Source organism: Pipra filicauda, unplaced genomic scaffold (assembly GCF_003945595.2).
Source record: "Pipra filicauda isolate LSUMZ 115617 unplaced genomic scaffold, ASM394559v2 scaffold329_size807674_pilon, whole genome shotgun sequence".
NCBI classification, from domain to species: Eukaryota; Metazoa; Chordata; class Aves; order Passeriformes; family Pipridae; genus Pipra; species Pipra filicauda.
The window spans coordinates 608,580-620,763 of NW_024104453.1; the positions used below are offsets into that span (position 1 = coordinate 608,580).

Sequence of the window (12,184 nt, forward strand, 5' to 3'; positions counted from 1 at the left end):
AAGATGTAAGAGTTTTAATTTATTACTTTTTTCTTTTTCTTGCTCTTTAAAAGCTATTTGTTCCACGTGCGGTGGTCCCTTGGCATTCCGCCGCTCCTGGTCTGTCCCCGAGCGCACCCAGGCGGTAGGACAGGGTTTGTTTTTCTTTGCGGAGCTCTTTTTGCTTTCACAATCACACTAACTGTAACAAGCTTTACAAGAAAACACTGGCAAGTTCCAAGGTTTGGCAGAAACCTTTTTCTGTGTGGGCCAAGGGCAGGAGGCTCTCCCATCCCCTCCTCCTCCATCATACGTGTCCTTCAGCCTCTTCATCTTCAGCACCAGGAGTTTTCAGTCCTTTTTCGCAAGCTGCCTTCTCTGCTACTCTTTCCACCCCGGTTTTGCTAGCTGCTTCCTGCCAAACAGCAAATAAAGCACAGTGAGTTGGAAACAGGAAAAGGAAGAAGCAAGCAGGTGACAGTGATGCTGGGGATAGGCAGAGGCAGTCAAGCCTGGAAGGGCAGGCAAAATTGTCCCCAACAGCTCCCCCATGCTTATCAAATACCGCAGCTTACACTGGAGGGTCCTGTTTTCTCAGTGGCTGGTAGAGGTTAAACCTCACCAGCTCAGCCAGCTTTTGGGGAAGGTATGGGATCCCTGGGAACGATTGTGACCCACCTCAACAGAAGCAGAGCACTGACATGGAGTGAGCCTGGACAGATGGGTGCAGAGGCACAGAAGAGAGGGACAAGGAGGTAAGGCAGTAGCATCGGAGTGGAGTCACAGGTGCAGCCTGTCCACCCAGCTGGAGGTGTAGCATGTACACCTGGTCATGGCTGCAGGCCACCCACCCAACTGTGGGTGCAACCCATCCAGTGGGTGCAGGAGAGGAGTACTAAGGCACAGTGAAGCCTTATGCCTGCTCCAGCAGTGCCTCTTCCTGTCACAACCAGCTGCACAAGCCAACCGCAGTGCCAGCAGATGGCCAGGGCAGCTCCACGCCCTGCCCAAGCCAGTTGCCCCAGCATGCTGCTCCCCAGAGTCTGCACTGGTCACTTAATCCACAGCCTCAACCTCCAGGCACCAGTTCAGAAGAGCTTATACTAAAAATTACCCACACAGATAGCTTGCAAAGCTGTGTCCTCTCTCATTACAGTACACCAGGTTTCCAGTGGAATTTTGGATGAGAGCCTGTTACGAGACAGCGATCTCTCCATATGAGCAGAGGAGCAGGCTATTGCCTTACCAACTTCAGGAAATCCATACTATCATGTCTCAAAATACCCTTGGCCTTGTCAGAGATGGAATGATATTTCATTTTACTGGAGATCAGGAGTTCATCAGTAGTCACTAGCTGGGAACAGCAAAATTAAGGACCAATGCTGACCCTGTTATCAGCCCATGTGAGCTCACACTGCAAATCCTTTTATTGATGACTGAGCATCTGATGGCAGCGTCTGCACAAAAGAGACCAAGAAGTAAAATGCTTCTTCCCATTGCAGCAGGCTCTATCCCTCCATCCTCAGCCTGATCTATAATTCAATTTGGTTTAACCCATCTCTTCTCATCACAAGCCTGACGAGCATCCCTCAGTGCAGCCTGCTAGATGGCCAAAAATGGGCAACAGTCACCTTTGCATCCCTCTCTGCAAACTTTGTGAACATGTTTGCGTAGATCCTCCGGTCCCGGTCATTGTGCTCCTTCGTTTTCTTCTGGCACACAGAGATCTGAGATTTTGCTGCTTTGTTCTGTGGATTCACTTCCAGCACTTTTTGAAAGTCACACTTTGCCAGCTCGAACTCGTTCATCAATAACCTGGCTTCGCCCCTCCGGTACAAGCCCTTCTCATTGTCCTGATCCAGTCCCAGTGCCTGGAAACACACAAGTCCCCTTAGCACCCTGGAGCTCCCCCCAAAAATTTAATGGTCAAAGCCTCGTTAAATCTGTCAAAATTAGGAGAAGGTGGCTTCAAGTCTCCAGAGCACTTGCATCTTACTCAACAAAAATTACCTCTTCTCCATCAGCAGATGGCAGGTCACTAATATAGATTTTTATTTCTCCTTGCTTAAAATACCCCTGAGTGTGACAGTCAGTGGGAGACAAATTCACAGGCAAGAAATCAGGTGTAAACACTCAACCCAAGCCCTTTAGTCTCCTTGTTCTAGCAATGACATTATTTTCCTTTAGTAAAAGCCATATATGCACCTCAGATATGATTTACCTTTTAGATTAAGACAACTAGCTTTATTAGCTTTCCCACATGCAAGATGCTTAAATTAAAGCCTTTTATAAAAGAATTCAGAGTTTCCTGACAAAGACAAAGATTTTTAGGGACTGGCAAAGCCCCATCCCACTCCTCAACTGGCTTGGAGATCCACTGCAGCTCCACAGAGCCTGCCTCTGTCACACCCAGAGCAGAACTCAGTGCCCAGACCCAGCCTGAGCAGATCTAAACAGCACCCCAAGGTCATCAGTCTACGCAGATCCAGTCTCATGGATCTGGCTTAGGAAGAAAAGCTGTTGTAAACACACGTCCAGGTGGATTTTGAACCCCAAAGGGCACTTTTGGTCCTAAGCACACAGCATCCATGGAGACCTCGAGGTGCGGAAGGGATGCCATCATCCCATTGCTGTTTGGAAATTGCTTCTTATATGAAAAGAAATCAAAAAAATCCCAACGAACTCCCAATGAAAACAAGCAGGAGAAGAGGATGCTCCATCCCCGGGGCTCATGCACCTCTACCTTATCACAGCACTCGACAGCTTTGGCGTACTCTCGCAGCTTCAGGTAGCACATGGCCAAGTTGAGGAAAGCAGCCAGGAGGAATGAGTCAGAGGCTTTTGACTCTTTTTCAGACAAGCCATACTCCATTTCCAGCCAGGACACAATCTTCCCATACTGAATCACTGCCTGCAGGTACTTGCCTTCCTGGGATGGAGCAAAGAAGAGGCTAGAGGAACCCAAGCGACAACACTCATCTGCTCCCGCAACATCTCACAACAGGTAACAAGTGTAATGTGGTGTGTTCAGTAAGTAAATGAAAGGAGGAGGATGCTGAACACCTACAAAAACAGCAGGCTTGGGAAAAGCCAAGTCAGAGCAGTGGGGAGGATTGGGATGCCCCAGCTGTGACAGGGAACTCTAAAGCCTCTCAGCATTAGCCCTGGCCCAGGAAGGGTTCAATCTGCTGTCCTGCTCTTCAGGGAGCAAATACAGCCAAGGAAACACTGGGAAAGGAGGAGATATCTTGGGGAGCATCAAGGAGTGAGCAAAAGACAGAGGGAGGGCAGGACTTGCCTTCCCCAGCACTGTCTGGGGGCACATGGTTTCTCTGACACTGACGGCTGCCAAGTCATGCATCTGATGTCACCCCAAATTAATTTCCAGCTCCCTTCCTTCACCTCTGTCATCCCCAAGTTCACAAACCTTGAAGTACATTGTGCCCTTCTCCTTGACGACAGCAGCCTGCTCCAGCTTCTCTTTGGTGTCCATCTCCCACGACTCCTTGGCCTGCAAAGGAATGCTTGGAGCACTCCCAGGGGAGTGCAGCAGCCCCCCTCCCCCGGCAGGACCACACCACTCTCTGGGACAGCCTGTTCATGCTCAGGGCTCACCAGGGCCATATCCAGAGCAAGGAGCCAACTCTGCTCCTATTGCAGCCAGGGCGATGGCAGGGGACCCATCTAGGGATGCGGCACAGCAGCACCTGCCCCATCCCATGGGCTTCTCCTGTATCCCATTCCCAGGCTCCTCACGGGCACAGACAAGCTCCTCAGGGCTAGCTGGCTGGATGCACCAGCTCTTATCTGTGGAGCCCAGGGAAAAAAAGGGGAGAAAAAAAGAGGAAGAAAAGAAAAGAAAAAAAAGAAAAAAGAAACAAGGAGATAAAAAAGAAAAAAGGAGAAAAAAAGAGAAAAAAGGAGAAAAGGAAAAAAGGAAAAAGGAAAAGGAGAAATAAAAGAAAAAGAAAGTACAAAAGGACAAGCCTAGAAACAAATAAGAGACCCAGCCTTGGACCCCAGCCACAAGAATAAAACAAACCAACAGAGAAGAACAAATTAAGAACACGAAGCTCCTTGGTGACGTGTCCACTTCAGCGGGGGTCAGGCTTGCAGACACACCAGGGACAAAGGCTGGATGCTACACAGGGCCCAACATTCCTGTAATCTGAGAAGGGACCAGCATGCCTCTGCCCTCACCTTCTCAAAGCTTTTCAGTGTAACCTCGTACACCAGCTCAGCATTCGCCTGGATGCCATATTTTGGCTTCCCTGCCTCGCCAAAGCCATACCTGGAGGGCAGAAGGAGGCAGTCAGAGGACAGGGGTAAACCCTTCATTTCAGCAGCCCTTGGCCATAAACGCAGGCCCAGGTTCCCAATTCTGTTTTCACATCCAAGCTCCCTGCCCACAGCTTTCTAACATTTTGAGGCCAGGGTTATGTTATTCTCCATGAGCAAAGATACCTGACAATATACAATGCATTATATATTGGGAATCAGCCCTTCTGGCTGCAAAGCCATCTTTTTCCATAGGCTTCTCTCCAGCCTAAGGACCCAGCCCTGGCAATTTCCAGGGAGACATCAGACACTGGACTTGGATAAAGCCCTTTTACCTGATTTTTTTAAAGCATCTCAAGATTCTTGTCTGCACACCACTAGTCTCTCTTACTATTCCTGCTGGCATTGCTAAACTGCAACTCTCCTGGAGAGTTCTGTTTTCAGGACAGCCATCTTCCATAAGTGCTAAAACAATGCTGGAAGCTGAAACCCACACAGCATCCCTGCAGGGATGATCCTTACCGTGGGCTGAGGTAGAGGATACAGTGCTCTCCCCTCTGCATCTTCTCCAGGGCTTTGTCAATGCCGATGGGGATGTCGTGGTCCTCTCCTTCGCCCACAATGAACTTCACATCTTTGCAGTCAAACCTTCTGCCACCACAGAATCCCTCCAGATGAACTGCAGGGGGACAAGAGGGAATGTGGCAGGATCACACCCACAGTTACCCAAACCTTGGAGCAATGTGGGCTCCAAAACATCAGAAAGTATTTTATCTCTCCCAAAATCCAGCAAAGCCTCCAGCCCTGGAAGAGGGAAGACAAAGGGCTGGGGGCAGCCAAGGACCTCCTGGTGCAGAGAGGGATAGGGACAGCTTAGGAACATTGCTGAAAAGCAAGGCAGGCATATCTCGTCTAACCAAGGACCAAACAACAGATAAACATCGTGACTAATATGTTCCCCTTGTACTCAACTGCACGAGTCAAGTCTTACTGGAACTGGATATTGCTCCTGGCACACTGCCACACAGAGTTTATCACGGTGATTACAAATCTTCTATACAGCACTATACTGCCTTGACTTCTACCTCGAAAACAAGGCCATGTTCTCCTGACTCTCAGAACTCAAAGTACAAGATAAACTTTTTATTTTTAATCTTCAACCAGTAACTGTGCTGTTCCAGCCCCAGACGCTGGCAGAAGTGCAGCCAGAGCGGACACTGGGTACCTGGCACATCCACCACCTGGCACTCCTGGCTGTGTTTCCATAGCAAGATTATTCTTTATTTATTCAATCCTGAAGATGTTCCAGGCCTTGGGGACGCTTTTACAATCTTTGCATTCTGCTTGCAGGGTACAAGGCATACACATGCAGGCAGGCACAAAGTAAAAGCAGTTTTACAAGGAACTCCTGCATACTGTTAAAAAAAGTGAAACAAAAAAAAAAGCTTTTTAAGAGGAAAAATTCACAATGGGCATTCCTGTTGTCACAACTGTGCTTAGAGATTTTGTGGCCTGCAAGGACGTGAGCCTAATCTTTGCTCAGAGAGAGCAGGATGCTACCCGAGATGCTACAGGGCAGTGACCATCCCACTGTGGTGGCAGGAGGTGAGCAGCAGGACAAGCCAAAGATGGCACTCTACCAGAAACAGCCATGAGGATCTGGGCTCTGCATTGGACAGCTGAAGCCTGCGCTGAAGGAAACCCACCCATCTCCACCTCACGATGCTGCCCTGCCCTGGGGCCTACAGGAAGTCCCCAGTATGAGACACACGGACCAAGCAAGCCCACAGGCAGTCCCCCATTCCTATGGCAGGTTCAACCCTTTAGCTCCTGCCACCAAAGCCATGCTAGGACTCAAGCGTGGAGGAGCAGAGGACGCCAGCTTCCCAGGACGCATCCTGCATCCACACTGGTGCACAGTGACCACCAGGCTCAGGCTGGTGTGAGCTCACCCATCTTGGGATGAGGACAAAAGGCAAATCCAGCTCCTACAGAGTCAACCTCTGCTTTTGCACTACCCAATACCAATCTGGCTATTTCCTTAGGCATAGGAAAACTGAAAAGTTCTGCCTAAAATACAGGTAACCCAGCAACCCCACAGCACTGTGCCATCTCCCTGCATGTTCCTAGGGAGTACAGATCCATAATCCCTGACCTCAAAAGCAGCACTACAGCCCTCCCAAGTTCCACACCCTCTGTGGGACGTGGCAGCAATAGGAAGATCCCATGTTAGAGTAGGATGCACAAGAAGATGCCATGATCCTCCCTTTCAAGGACAGTTTTTCTCTATTTTAATTGCACATAAAATAAGGCAAGCAAAGGGGGGAAAATCTCCACTCAGGTTTCCAGGAGCAGGTCAGCTGGTTGCAGTTGCTCTTGGATTACAGAGAAAAAAAAGCCACTGAAGGAACATCACTCTGGTTGCAGCTCTGACTTATTGTTCTCTCAGTGCCTGCAGCGATTTTGTTTTTGAAGAGCTGAGAACAGAGTGTACTGAGTGTGGCTGGCACACGAACTTGATGTGCTGACAGCAATTTGTACTCAGATTAAAAACGGAGAAGGAGGAGGGGTGGGGGGAAAGGATGTAACAAAAGCTGGAATGACAGATTTTGAGTGCAGCCCAGGTTTTAGAGATCAGAACTGTGAATTAAGGTCTATAAAACTTAAAACCTATAAAAACCTGGAGATACTTGCTCCTGGAAGCATGGTTTCTTCCAGCCTAATTCCAGCACCTCCCAAATACACAGCTGAGGGAAACCATCGCTGCCCCCCTGGATCACAGCCTCATCCCAGGGTGGGCTGCCTGTCCCCACAGCTGCTGTGCCATCCCCAGCATAGTGCCCACCATAAACAGAGTTGCATTTGTTGCAAAAAAAAAAAACAACCAACAAAATCTATTTGCACCCAAAGCATTCACTGCAAGGCTGCCTTCTCCTTGTCCTGTCTCACGGGGATGTATTTAAAGTAGTCTCAGGGCTCTGAACATATAAGGATGTGTAGGTCTCAGTGAATTAGGGGCCACAGCAGCTACGACCAGAAAGGCTGGCAGGGCCAGTGGGCTGCCACAGGGACCAGCCCAGCATTCCCCATCCCTGCCCTACACGAGCAGCGCTGGCTCCGCAGGATGGCCTGGCAGGGCATCTACCTCCGTGACTCTGAGACACACGTGCTCCTGCTCACGGCATTTGCTCCAATGGACACATTAATTTGAAACAAGTAAAGCAAGGATAATGGGCTGTGGGACATTGGTGTATGAAGAGACTTGTTATTTGGCTCCTTATGTCCTTTCAAAGAGATGATTCCTGGCTGATGACCTCCCCCGCCCCCCCCAGCCCCTGCCTGAGCCTGAGCATCATCACGTTCCAAAAAACCTCAAGCTGCAAAGGGAACAACTACAGAAGGACCAGTGCTCTTCCTGTCCTCCCCACTGAGCACAGCACTGTCTTTAAAGAGCTCAGACCTAATCAAAATAAAGATGAGAGCTGGATCTGTGATGATTTCAATTATATTTAGTCTTTCAGTTTAATCTTTGGGGTAGCAGAGCCAGCTTGAAGCTTAGCTTGTGGCTGGTCCACAGCTAGGATGCTCAGCACGGGAGAGGCAGACAGTCAAATCTGAGTCAAAACTTCATTTTTCCTTAAAAAAAGCCTCATTAGAAGAACTGGCCATTTAAGGCCGCAAGCTTTATAAGCTGTCACAGCTCAGATTCAATTTCTCAGTCGCTAAAGGGACTTAGGATCTTTGCACAGGAGCTCTGGAAGTGAGAAAAAACCTAAATGTGTCCCATATGAAGCAAGCTCTGGGTCTGTGTCCCAGTGGTTCTTGGGAAAGAAAAAAACCAAAATCCAAATCTGGCTTCCCCTCTCCAGCCTCATGAAACATCTGCTCCAGAAATGGGATCAGAACAGGGAGAGCCCAATGGGACCTGAGCTCCTCATCCTCCCACAAAAGCTGAAACCACCCTTATTACAAGCAACCCCCTTGTAATAATCTCCTTCCCCCCCATGAGCAGCCCTCTGGCCATAGGGAAAGGAAAAGGCCCCGTTCTGCAAGAGATGCGATAAAACCCACCAAAAATACCATCAACATTGGAACAAAGAGGCCAAAGAAGGTGCCAAGCGCCTGTATCATTGCCCAAAACACTTAGCAAGTGTGTGTTCCTCCATGAAGGGAGGAAGGCCTGGCAACTGATGCTTTGGAGGCAAGGCAGAGCCAGGGGTTTTGGCAGATGGCACATCACAGAGCATCTTGGACACTGCAATGAGATGCAAAAGGGTCAGGGGAAATGGCAGAGTTCTGAAACCCCATGGGCTTTGCTTCTTCCATCCTCCCCACAGATGCTGGCTGAGCAGCTCTGGGCTCAGGGTTTTCCAATCAGCCCTCTAGGGCAGCAGCTCTGGTAGAGCCATCACAGGGACCAGCCAAGGAGAGCTCAGAGGTGCATCCCTGGGTCAGCAGTACACTGCTGCTCTCCCAGCCCCTTTCCACCCCATCTGGCCTCTGGATGGATGTAACTGCATCCTATCATGATGCATAGCCACCTACAGCCTGTACAGTAGGTCCTTGCCAGGGAGAAGAAAGTGGAATGGCTTAGGACAGGCTGATCCCTCCAGCTCCCCTACAAGGCACTAGCACTCACTCTCCACAGTGGCACCCTCATTAGGGTTGGAGTAACCTTCCCCCTTTCTCTTGATCCTTCGGATTATTCCTCCATCCTCAAACAAGTCCTCGCCTTTGAAGTCAAGCAGCTCAACCTAAAAAAAATAAAGAAAAAGTGGGCAGAGCTTAGGGAGGGGGGAAGGAGAAGGGAAAATCAAAGCCACAAAGCAGCAGTTCATCCTCCGGCTGGAGAACCAAGCCAGCGTATTCTCCATTCAGCTGAGAAGCAGAAGTTGTCCATAAAATCCAGCTCCAAACCACAGCATAACACACACAATTTATTAGAAATTGGGGCACATCCAGTACCTGAAGCATAACACAAAGTAACAGTAAAAATAAATGTATTAAACCTGTAAGGGTACAACACAGCTACTGCTGGAAGATGCTGTGAAAGTTGCCTGGGACCAGGTTAGGCAGGAGTTTCCCCTTCATCCTCTGATGGGACCAACTCCAACCCACAGCTTAGTCCACACTCGACTTGGAAAGACTAAGCCTTAATTTAGGACAGACCCATTCCTCCTGCCTTGTCCCAACGAGCCCAGCTCAGGAGGAATGCCTTGTCTCAGCAACCACACTGTGCCAAAAATGTGGCTTTCCTACCGCTCGACAGCACTAATCATTTTTTAGCACCTGGAGGCATTTCCCACCTGCTTTCTCCTTCCCCTGTACATGTTTAAACCAGGAATCTGCCCACTCCCTGCCCCAGCACCGGTGCTCTCCTCACCCAGAGTTTCAGTCCCAGCCTCCCAGCTCAGACACACATTTCTGAGAAAACCTTGGCAGCAGTTCCTGGAGCAGAGAGACACACTTCAGGAATCCAAGCTAGGTTTTTTGTTGTTGTTTTTTGTTTTTTTTAAATTATTATTATTATTTCTAAGCTGGTTAGCAAGGCAGGAAGGGAGCGAGTGAGCTCATCCATGCGCCAGCTCACCAGCATTACTCACCTCGAAAAAGAGGGTGGCATTGGAGGGGATTTTGGGGGCACTGCCAGCAGAGCCGTATGCATAATCGGGCTTGCAGAGCAAGTAGCAGATCTCTCCCTTCTTCATGGTAGCTACCCCAATGTCCCATGCCTTGATTACCTGACCTAGGAGAGAGGCAAATGTCAGGCAGGAGGGAGCAACCAGCAGCCCAGAAAAAAAAATAGCCCGAGTGCTGTAAGGATGGCACCTAAAAAAAGCCCATACACCCAAGCTACTTAGGGCAGGGCTGACATCGTCCATCTGTACTGAAACAGGGTCAGTTGATCCCACCAGAATGATCCCACCTGCTCCTACTGGGATCATCCCACCTTCCAGCATCCCCATGGATGAACTTCCCTGGACCAGCTCACCCTTGCCCAGGCTGAAGACAAAGGGCTCATTCCGATCACGGCTGGAGTCAAATTTTTTACCATTGGCCAGTTTGCCTTTGTAGTGGACATAAACCTTGTCCCCGATCATGGGAGACTCATCTTCACTCCCAGGTCGCTTAATGATCTGTGAGAGAGAAACCACCCATAAGCAGGGGCCATAGGACAGCTGAGGATACGTATGGAAGGAGAGAGAGAGACGCACACACACATGCATTTACATAAACATATATATATATATATATACACACACACATGCATATACACCACAGTGCCGCTCTAAACAAACAGAAGGCTCAAGTGGGAGTCATTCAATTCATCCTTCCATCAGCCCCTAAAAATAAATCTCAAACCAGAGCCATGACAATGGAGTGGGACAGGGCTGGGAGTAGAGACCTGCCCGTACTTTGCGGAGGCGTCTCGATAAACACTGTGGTTCGAAACCCAAAGTGAATGCAATTACGTTCACCTTCTGTCCGTACGCATTTTACTCGCAGGGGTGTGTCTGTTCACTACTCACTTCTTGTCAACACTTCTTTTTTTCTGAATGCTACAGCCTGGAACAAGCAGTTCTCAAGCTGAGGATGGAGCAGGGGAGGATGCTATTCTTAGAGGAAAGGTGCTATTTAACTGGAGAAGAGCAAGCACTGGGGAGCAGATCTATCCAGAAATGGCTCTGAATATGAAAAGGGGTTGTGGAGCAGACTGGATGACCTCAGTAATGTGCTCTTTCTAACGTCTGTGAGTCACATACAAAAATTCTTTGTGGATTTACAGCTAATAATCTGATTAGGAACACAATGGCAGTGAAATTCATGGAGCAGCTCAGTCTCAAACACCCCTCCCATCCTTCTTCACTCCAATTGATGCCTTTCAAATGAAAGAACTCAATCCTACAACCCTGAAAGTACTATGTGACCCCAAGGACTGGGGATGCAGCCCAGCAACGTGACCATGCACCTCAAAATGCAGAAAGAAAGGCAGGACATTCTTGGAAGCCCCCCTCACCTTCAGAACCCCTCGGTCTTGAGCTGGTGTGATGTCCTCCCCGCGCTCAGTGAGGGCCACTGCCTGCACCTCCCCTTCCGTCTTGGTGGCCTCATCAGTGGTCATGGTCTCCTGGCATAGGCACTGGACCTGGCGAGACACAGCATGCACCCCATCAGCCCAGCAGGATCATGAAAGGTGGTGTAAAAGGAAAGGGTTTATCACCCTTCATGGAAAGACAATGCACAGCAAGCATCTTCTCCAAAAACCAAAGCAAACCCAACACCAAAAGAATCTCAACTATCTGGGTGGATAAAGAGAAAATTCACAGCAAGAATCTAAGGAACTGAGGTTTTTTGGACAAACTGCTGGAGCACTGTCCTCCCACCACCACCACCACATAAGCAGCCAAGGTGCCAGAAAAGCCACGTTTTCCATCAAACAGAGACTTTTTCCAATGGTTCCTGGTGAAAAAGGAATTGCTTATGGTTTCAAAAACATATTTCCTGATGATTTCCTTCAGACTGTAAGGCTATTTTAGTAGCTGCACTGCTGCATGACACGTCATCAAGAAAACATGTGACAGAGAATTGGAAAGCAATGGTTTTTTTCAGACATAAACCAGATCTATTAAAGTCACTCTAATTGTGAAACTTTCCCACAGTCTTTGGTGTGGAAGCTGATGTTAACCAGCAAGAGAAATCATTCATTTGGAGGATTCAGAAAGAGCAGAGAAAGGATGTTTTCAGCTCCAAGGGCAGCTAAGTCATGTTGCAAGAAGAATTGTGTTCCTTGCACCCGAGTGGAAAGGGAAGAACTGGAGCCCAGCCCCCCCCCCCCCCAGCACAGGAAGCCACCGAGACACAAAGAGCCCTGCAATGGAAGAAGCAAAGTGAAAAATAAGGGAACTACTTATTGCAATGCTCAACA

At 48.9% G+C, this 12,184-nt stretch overlaps 2 protein-coding genes across 3 annotated transcripts in view; both read right to left on the reverse strand.

Annotated features, from left to right (window-relative positions):
* The window catches only part of FKBP5 (FKBP prolyl isomerase 5), a 20,379-nt gene continuing 8,195 nt past the window's right edge, over positions 1–12,184 (reverse strand). Inside the window, exons 2-11 of one of the 2 annotated variants that reach the window (XM_027728452.2) lie at positions 11,276–11,404; positions 10,250–10,394; positions 9,861–10,003; positions 8,897–9,011; positions 4,780–4,936; positions 4,180–4,270; positions 3,407–3,490; positions 2,723–2,908; positions 1,611–1,850; positions 1–394 (exon numbers count right to left, since the gene is read on the reverse strand). In XM_027728452.2, the coding sequence (XP_027584253.1) occupies positions 287–394; positions 1,611–1,850; positions 2,723–2,908; positions 3,407–3,490; positions 4,180–4,270; positions 4,780–4,936; positions 8,897–9,011; positions 9,861–10,003; positions 10,250–10,394; positions 11,276–11,404 (1,398 nt within the window). In that variant the 3' untranslated portion in view covers positions 1–286. The remainder of the gene's footprint in view (positions 395–1,610; positions 1,851–2,722; positions 2,909–3,406; positions 3,491–4,179; positions 4,271–4,779; positions 4,937–8,896; positions 9,012–9,860; positions 10,004–10,249; positions 10,395–11,275; positions 11,405–12,184) is intronic. The other variant, XM_039383865.1, reaches the window with a different exon arrangement.
* Positions 11,339–12,184, reverse strand: part of CLPS (colipase) — a 19,654-nt gene continuing 18,808 nt past the window's right edge. The window contains exon 3 of the mRNA XM_027728415.2: positions 11,339–11,404. Within this exon, the coding sequence (XP_027584216.2) occupies positions 11,377–11,404 (28 nt within the window). The 3' untranslated portion in view covers positions 11,339–11,376. The remainder of the gene's footprint in view (positions 11,405–12,184) is intronic.